We start from the raw sequence: 9487 nt of genomic DNA, 5'->3' as shown, positions 1-9487 counted from the left end.
AAAGAGGTCGATATGGATGCCAATATTTTGGTGAGATTACGTTCCATCTGCTCCTGTGACTACCAAATCTTCAATTTCAATGCCATTCATTTGTGTCTTTAGCTTTGGTCTCAGATCATTTATAGAAGTTTGCCAAAATACTGGGGTTTTGTTGTTGTTTTGTTTGGGGGGTCTTTCCTGAATTTTTGTTTTATCAACTTTCCTGAAATTTTGTTTTATCAATGTTCTGTTCTTGATATATGGAAGCCTAATTGTATCTCCTGGGAAAGGTGCATGTTCTGAGAATGATCTCCTAGAGACAAGGTCCTTGGAGTTTCTCTTTCACTTGGCAAGGACCAGTGGGAATGATATGCAGACTGATTACTTTAATCCTTGGGAGATGTGCTTATGATTTCTGCTTACTTAAAAGGTTAAAGATATGACTGATCAAGACATTTTAAAAAATCCCTTATTAAATGATCTCAAACAGTGATAGGAATATATGATGAAGAAGAAAAGAGCCCATAAATACTGGCTACTTCTTCTGAGGACCTAAGTATACAAATACATTGTAGTGAGGGGAAGTTCAAAACCTACCAAGAGAAGATAGGGTCTAAAGAGATAGGGCTTACAGGTCAATGATAAAGAGTTCATTCTCAGGACAAGTTTGTTCTTAGGATAAGTTAGTAAGTAAAATGTTCTATGTTCTTAAAGGAGATATAAATTGGATAGATTCATTTTTGCCTTAGATAAGGGGTTACATAAAAGAAAGAAATGGTGTGAGTTGATGGAAAAATGGTAATTGTTAGTCTCTGGTCTTTATGGAAATGGTATATAGAGAAGGACCATAGTGTAAAACTAAGACAGATTATGGCATGAAGACAACTTAAAACATTTTGTGAGAATTTAGAATCAGACTGTGACAAAATGCAAAGGTTTTATTTCCTTAAGAAGCTGAAATCAGTCTTTGCAAAAAAAATGAGTGAATGCTATTCTGAGCCCTTGTATAATTTTAGTAAACCTCTTTCCTGAATCTTCAACCTTGTTCCAAGTATTTAAAACTGCAAAAACCACATAGTGCCTAGGTGTGACCATCAAAGTCAAGCTGCCTTTGTAACGCAGCATATTGACCTTTGGAAATATTAATACCTCTAGCACTATTTCACTGTTCTGTGTAACTACATTCCCCTTTCCACCATGTTCATCATTATAGCAGAGGACCAGCTTCCAATAGAAGCTTTCAAGTCTTCTGAGTTACCTTTGAATTTAGTATCTGCTTCGCATAGTGTGAATGCTCACCATATGAAATGATTGCTTCCTTGAATCTCCTCAAATCTAACATGCCTGTAGGATTCCATTGAACTTCTTCATAACCTTGAGCCTATTATCTCCTGGTAGGGCTTTTATAATAACTGGATAAACTAAGGTTGATTTTCTAACAACTGTAGGCCACCCTCCTTCAGTTTCATCATGGGTGGTATGGTAGATTCTTGTCTATGCTCCTTCTGTATATGAGTATTTTTCTCATTTTTATTTACAAGTCTCCTTAATTTTCCTGTAAGGCTTTTACTTTATCAATTAATTTTTCATATTTTCTTCTTTTTTCCCCTGTATCTCTGAAGCTTTTTTCTTTGAGAAGGTACAGAAATCCACTATGGCTATTAAGGATAAAATATGAAATATCAAAATGGTAATAATCATAATCAGGATTACAGTTAAATCATTTAGCCTTTCATCATCTGCTTTTATTTTCAAACCATTTAAGTGTCCTAATGCCTTGTATTATGGTATTTCCCATCCTTACTCTCCTTGAGGACTTTCTAAGTGACTTACCAAATCTTATGGCTTCTCAGTTTGTTTTAAGCTGACATGATTTCTCTGTCTTTGTGATCATGCCACATACCAGAGTGCCAAATGTTACTTTTAAAAAGATCTCAATATTCAATTGTACCAATAAAGACTTGGGAGCCAGATGCTGGGGTGAAAGCCTGATAGCTCAGAAGTAGAGAAAGTACCCAGCTGACCTTCCTCAATAGCCAATGTCTCCTTCCTTTTCTTCAAAAACCTTTAAACCGAATGTCCCTCTCATCTACTTCATGTATGTCTCTCTATCTGTTCTACTAACTCCCTCTTACTCTCTATGTTTTTTCCCATGATCACTCCATGTCAACTGGTTGCTTGTTCTGCTTTTTGACCTATGGTTTTCTTTATTTAATCCTGTGTACAATAAGCAGAAAGTTTTTAGATTAAAGGTGTGTGCTAAGGCTGAGCCACACCACAACTAGAAACAGGGTTTTTTCCAGGAAGCAACACAATGTTGGGGTTCACAATGGGATCAAATATCCTGCAATACATCATCACATCAGCTTCTACAGAAGAATCCTTGGGCCCAGCCTGCTTGGTATGTTCATGCTGCTGGCATTTTGTAGATTTAGTGATGGTGCTGAGAAGGGTAAGTGTTCCTTGAAGCATATCACAGATTCAGGATCTGGTTGCTCAATCCCTGTCAGTGTGACTCCATGTTGAAGTAATGTGTTTTTGAAAGTAGACAGACCAGAGCCTCATGCTTTCTCAACATGGCCACAGTTAGAAGGAAGGCTAAGCCCTTCGACAGCAAAACAATCCACTTGTCCTCATTTTTATCTGCATAATACTTTCAGGTGGGTTTAATTCCTCCTTTGATGAGATGGAAGTCAGAGTGCCCATCAGTTCCCTGTGGGTGTAAAGCCTCAAAAAGCGCCCCAACAGAGACAAAGATTCAGATCTGTTCTGTTCCCTGTTCCGCACGATGATGAACAGTCCCAGGCTTTCTTGGGTTACCAGAAAGTGGATTGCCATACATGAGATGTTCATCCCTCCTGTTGTGCTGCTCTGAATGGTGACTTGTTCCTTTCCTCCTCCTCGCCGTCATTGTGTATGCAGTGTTGTGTTCTCTATTCTGATCAAGATCCCACTGTCATCTCCTCTCAAAGTGTTTAACTTACTCATCTTCTGCTCAGTGCTCTTGACACCAATGTGTTTGCTTTTCCACCTATTACAAAGACACCCATCATATCTCTAGGAAACAGTAGAAATTATCTCTGAAATGAAAGCTGAAGAAGATAGTGATATCTGTTCTGGAAATGACCTTCTAACATAAAGGACAGGTACTACATACAGTTTTGTGAGTATATCAGCAGTCCTTCTCTTCCTGTACTTTATAAATGCCTCAGGGCCATGCTTGTGTTCAGTACCCACCTTTTTCTTTCTTTCTTTTCCTTTGTTCCCCAGAGTCTTTTGTGTGCCTGTGGTAGTTTGAAGGAGACTGTCCTCATAGCCTCATATATTTGGTTGCTTAATCACCAATGAGTACTCTACTTGAGAGGGATTTGAAAGACTGGGGTGGTGTTGCTGGAAGAAATATGTCACTGAGGTTGGGCTTTGAGGTTTTAAAAACCCACACCAGGTTTCAAGATGGTGGGTGCCTTGGTGGCTGACCGAGAGGCAGAGGTGAAGGCCCCTTCACAGAAAGAACTTGGGGACTGCCTGCTAGTTGCTCTCACCATTCTAGGAGCCTGGCAGTAGTTATGTTTTGTTTTGTATTTAAAGAAGAAGTAAATCACATAAATTGTCAACATGGGACAAAGATCAACATACTCCACTGAGAGTGGGAAGTTTATGAACTACAAACAGACCAAGCCTGAAAAGAAGTCCAAAAGGAGACTTGAAAAAGAATAAAAAACAATATATGATGGTCTGAGCTGTGGTTTTGAAGATGAAAGTTCCCAAACAGATTTTCGAGATAAGGAGAAATTGGAGGAAATGGAGTTTAACCCAGTGGAACAGCCACAGTTGAATGAGAAAGTAATGAAAGACAAGTGTAAAAAGCTGCGGGAAACCTTTCCTTGAATTCTACAACATTATAAAAAAAAAAGAAAATCCAGATATGTAAAAGGAATTGAGGAAGCTAGAAGTGGAATATGAACAGAAGAGAGCTCAACTGAGCCGGTACTTTGATGCCGTCAAGAATGCTCAGCTCATGGAAGTAGAGAGCATCCCTTTGCCAGAAATGCCACGTGATCCTTTGAACATCTCGATCCATGACATTCCTCTTCATGGTGCCCAGCCACCCTACATCCTAAAGAAAACTCAGGATATGAGCCTCCAACATGAGCAGTTTCTGTCCTTCCTCCCCTGGGACATGATATTCCACGTTTGGCTCCTGGCAGAAAGTTGCCAGGCCTTCCACTTGGCCTACCTCCTCCTCAACTTCTGCTGATGTACGTCCATGAAGTGGTCTTTGCTCTAGATCTTCTTCTTCAAAGCAAGATGAAGACAAGCTACACAGTCCAAAACTTGCTCAGTGGGGTTATGATGACAACATGTCCAGCACCAGTGAATAGGATGGCTATCCTGAGGACATGTGTCAGGATAATCATGATGACAGTACTGAGGACAGTGACACTGACAGATTTGACACAGAGAGTGACTGGGAAGAGTTAAAGCACACTCATTGACTGTGAGCATGACAACGCTGAGGAGAAGTCAGATTTGAGGGTCCGATTTGCTGATATGCCTGGAAAATCAAGGAAGACCTTGAAGGGGCTGACTACTGTTCAAGCCATAATGCTGCAAATGGCAGATAAGGAAATCCCTGAGGAAGAACAGGAAGTGGGGGTATTTTCAGAGGAGGAGGAGGATGACAATGATGACAACTCTGATGATTCTGAAGCAGAGAAGCAATCACAAAAGCAGCATGAAGAAGATCCCCACTCTGATGGCTCCTCTGCTGCCTCTTCACAGCAGCAGGCTCCTCCACAGTCCATTCCTCTTTCTCAGCTACACACACCTCCCAAGCTAGGACCACCACCTCTTGGACCACCACCTGCCTCATGGGTAAGGCCTTCTGGACCACTTACAGGTCTTCTTCCTGGGCCACCTGCAGGGTCTCCTCCATTCCTGACACAACCTGGAATGCCTGTAATCCAAGGGCCTTTACCACGACTTTTACCTCCAGGACCATCACCAAGCTGATCTCCTGGTCCTCACCTAGGCCCACCTCCAGGTCTGCCCCTTGGGCTCCCTCCTCTAGGACCTCAACAAGGCTACCTCCTCCTGTACCTCCAGGTATCCCTCATCATCATCCTGCAATGATGCACACACCCTTGGTGCCTCCTCTTAGACTCGCCCCACATGGCTTTTTCCCACAAGTTCCCTTGCCCAACCCAGGAGTGATGAGTACCCCACTCAGCCTCATTCAATGGCCAAAGGCAGATGATTCAAGTTCAGCCACCATCCATAGAGAAGAAAGCTACAGAGACCATGGGGGCCAAGCCCAGATCACCAATCCCAAAGCAGAGGTCACACAGTTTGTGCCCACTGCACTGAGGGTTCGCTGTGACAATATGGAGGCTACTGCTGTTCCCCCCAAACAAGGTCAGAGGATGACTCTGCTGTGTCTGTTGCCAAAGCAGCCCCCAGATCTGGGCCTCCAAAGCAGCCCCCAGATCTGCCAGGCCGGCTTCCGGTTAGAGTACTGGTTTGGGGAACAAGAAGCTTTTGTTAAACGTAGCGTGAAGAACAATGTCCACTGTCAGGTGTTTTCCAAATCCAGTTCCAGGAACCTCCTATTGTTTGCCTGCTGGGATCCCACCACACAAGGTGCTTCTTTATAATAAACCAGGATGTGAAGCACTGCCTCTAACCCCTGTTCCCTTGGACACTACCATTTCCCTCTCCATTTTGGGAGTTCTGTCAGGGAGGTCTTAGTTACTTGTTTTGACTCACATGCCATAGCACTAGAGTAGAAATTCTGGAGAAAAAAGGTTTATTTCACCTTGACTTTTGTTCTTTGAGTTCATTTTAATATTTTCCTGTAAATATATTGTAATATTTTCCTTGTAGTGAAATGGACTACAATATCATTTCCTAATTCAAAGCAGGATATGTGGGAAGAAAACACACAATTCTTGGATTAAAGCTATTTCCCCAAGCTAAAAATAAAATACCCAGTACCAGGTATCCCCACATTCCCCACACTTTTGGATAACCATGTAGCTCTCAGCTCCTTCTCCAGCCCCATGCCTGCCTGATGCCATGCTCTCTGTCATAATGATAATGGACAGAGCCTCTGACACTTTAAGCCAGTCCTCACCTAAATGTTTTCTTTTATGAATTGCCTTGTTCATGGGGACTCTCCACAGAAACAGATAGTGACTAAGATAGTAGCTCTTGTTAGCTTTGAACTTTCTACTCTCTTCCCTCAGCTTTCTAAGTTCTGGGATTATAGTGTGGACCATCACACTTAGCCAGTGCTCACATTATATACAAGCATGAGATCTCACCAAATTTTCTACATATCGTGGGCAACTAGTGGACATAGGCTGCCTTTGTGAGGGAAAAGAAAGTGCAAGTTTGGAACACAGTTGCCAGAGACAGTGTGAGGGGACAGGCACAATAGAGGTCCTATCATGCATAGTTCCTGAGGATCACAAGGAAAAGGTGATGAAACATGAGGAAACAAATTTAAATTTGTATATTCCTGACCTCTGTCTAGCCCAGAGGGTAGAAACTCTGGGTAGCTTTCTATCTGTCCCCACTGGCACTGGCCCTGCTGTTGTCTCCAAGTTCACACTTTGAGTGGCTTTAATTGTAAGCTTGGGGATTCTGTTCCAGAGCGGGCATTTGTGGACTCTCATGAGACTTTTTTACTCATTCTTAGTATTAAGCTTCTACATGGACAATCGGAGGCAGTTCTGCAAGGCAAGTAAAAGACGGAAGAAGGGGGCAGGCAGCCATCAGTGAGTCGTCCAGTTCTTAGATGATGGTTCTGTCATCACCATCTCATTAACTCAGTCCACTTTCTTCTCTATTCCTTTGCTTTGATGCATAATAATTATACATATTTATGGGATGGAGTATATTATTTAACATACACAATATATAGTGATCAGATTGTGGAAATGGCCTATCTATCTTGTCAAGTATTTATTATTTTGTCCTTTTTCTCCTCATGAGGAGATGCTGTTTATCTGAGACTCACTGAAATAGAGTCCCCAGGGTGGTATAAACACCCACAGCCCAACTAAAAGGTTGGTGCAACTGGGGAAGGAGATCAGATCTGTGAAGAGCAGCTACTTCCTGTCCTCTTTCACCCAGTAAGTGAGAGCACAGGAAAAGGACAATTGAATTATTTTGGTAGAAGTACCTCCATTGGGTATCTGTGTTACATTTTTGTGTTGTTTTCCTGCAGGAAACCTGACAAAAGGTGAGTCCCAGACTCTTTCCTGCCCCAACGCATGCACCCACATAAACAGACATTCTTTCTTTTTATAAAATCCTTATTACCAGCTCTTGTTTCATTTCCCCTTTTCTATTTATATATTAGCATATCCTCTGCCTCTATCAAGGGCTTGTTGCTGAGGTTTTTCTTGTTTTTTTTTTTTTGAGTAATTAATGTATTTATTTATTTACCCTACAACAAAATCTCAGCTTCTCTTCTGTCCTCTCTGCCCAGTCCCTTACTCTCATCTCCGGTTCCCACTATTTTCTTTCTTTAATGAAAGGAGAAGAGAGGAAGAGATAGCACTTTTCAGGACATGGGATAAAGCTACAGCTTAGTGAGTTACAGTCATAACACCAGAAAGAAATGCAGTTGTATTTATTTATCATATCAAATGCAAGTTAATATGTAGAATGAGACTCAAGGGAGAGGGGAGTCAATTAATATATATGTCTCTGTCTATGTTTTCAGATGGTCCAGTACAGCAGGTGATCATGGCCATGTGGTTGAACCAATCATTCACAGATGACTTTATCCTCTTGGGCATTTTTTCCTACAGCCCAACAGATCTTCTTCTTTTCTCTGTGGTCATGCTAGTCTTCACAGTGGCACTCTGTGGGAATGTCCTCCTCATCCTCCTCATCTACACTGATCCCCGTCTTCACACCCCCATGTACTTCTTCCTCAGTCAGCTCTCCCTCATGGACCTCATGCTGGTCTGTACCAATGTGCCAAAGATGGCACTCAACTTCCTGTCTGGCAAGAAGTCCATCTCCTTTATGGGTTGTGGTATTCAAATTGGCCTCTTTGTCTGTCTTGTGGGTTCTGAGGGTCTCTTGTTAGGACTCATGGCTTATGATCGCTATGTGGCTATTAGCCATCCACTCCACTACCCTGTCCTCATGAATAAGAAGGTCTGTCTGCAGATTGTTGGGAGCTCTTGGGCCTTTGGGATAGTAGATGGCCTGGTGCAGATGGTGGTGGTAATGACCTTCCCCTATTGTAGCTTGAGGGAGGTGGACCATTTCTTCTGTGAGATGCTCTCCTTGCTGAAACTGGCCTGTATGGACACATCCCTATTTGAGAAGGTAGTGTTTGTCTGCTGTGTCTTCATGCTGCTGTTTCCCTTCTCCATCATTGTAGCCTCCTATACTCGCATCCTAGGAACCGTTCTCCGTATGCACTCTGCTAAATCCCAGAAAAAGGCTCTGGCCACCTGTTCCTCCCACCTCACAGCTGTCTCCTTCTTCTATGGAGCAGCCATGTTCATCTACCTGAGGCCAAGACAATACCGGACTCCAAGCCAGGACAAGATGGTGTCTATCTTCTACACAGTCCTTACTCCTATGCTCAACCCCCTCATTTATAGTTTGAGGAATCGTGATGTGATAGGAGCACTGCAGAAACGGCTGGACCGCTGCAGGATTGGCAGCCATCACTGAGCTCTGGAGTTGGACTCTCTCATTGTAGCTGCGTTTTTGACCAGTAAATAACTCCTTGTCTGTGTGTAATCACACAGTTTAATCATTAACAGTGAGGTGTGTGACACCTGTGTTCTGGGGCAGGACTTTATGAACCCTAAGCCAGTACTAACTTTATCTCTTGTGATCCATGAGTTTTCCCCATTATTCTTTTGCAGACCTTTTGCTAAGTACATTATGGAGGAAGGAAAACCTCTCTCAACTCAAGCACTGCAGGATCGGAGCATTGGGATTGTATGTTTATCACTTAGAGTGTTTTCTTTACCAGAAGACTTAACCCTTCTCACTGATGTTCACAGAGTCTCTTAAGGTCCAGGTGCCGAGACACACATGATCATTTTTCTCTAATTTACATACTGGCCATGTACTTTATTTGTTGATAAAGCTACCACTAATCTGTTATTTATACAATACAGCCTCCTATTAGTGGCATGAATGAAAAATTTTCCAGATGGCAGAAAGCAGGGCTCTTTTTTATTTTACAGACTTCTCATTTTATACTGTGAAGCCTTATTAGGGTTGCTTCAAGGAGTAAAAATGGAATATTGTGCTATTCAGGAGAAACAGGCTAAAAACGGGTTTGATTCCTTATTCTGAATGTGGGACCTAGAAGATACACATGGAATAATGGATGCACACAGTACTGTAGCAAAAAATGTGACTGTTCATCACTTCTGTTTCAATTGTTCTTGTCATTTTTTTCTTTGCTTGAGGCTGAACCTCAACCTGATGCTTAACCTGACTCTAGTCATCCGGGCAGCGGCAG

The 9487-nt window shown here is 42.3% G+C and overlaps 1 protein-coding gene and 1 pseudogene across 1 annotated transcript; both read left to right on the top strand.

Moving 5' to 3' along the window:
• Positions 1-3594: 3594 nt before the first annotated feature.
• On the top strand, positions 3595-5524 carry Wbp11-ps7 (WW domain binding protein 11, pseudogene 7; annotated as a pseudogene).
• A 2210-nt stretch (positions 5525-7734) lies between these two features.
• On the top strand, positions 7735-8682 carry Or2v2b (olfactory receptor family 2 subfamily V member 2B). Its single transcript, NM_214833.1, has one exon. The coding sequence runs from the start codon at positions 7735-7737 to the stop codon at positions 8680-8682; it is 948 nt and encodes a 315-aa protein (NP_999998.1).
• Positions 8683-9487: the final 805 nt, after the last annotated feature.

The sequence above is a fragment of the Rattus norvegicus genome, chromosome 10 (genome assembly GCF_036323735.1).
Source record: "Rattus norvegicus strain BN/NHsdMcwi chromosome 10, GRCr8, whole genome shotgun sequence".
Taxonomy (NCBI): domain Eukaryota; kingdom Metazoa; phylum Chordata; class Mammalia; order Rodentia; family Muridae; genus Rattus; species Rattus norvegicus.
This window is presented reverse-complemented; position numbering and strand designations above follow the sequence as displayed.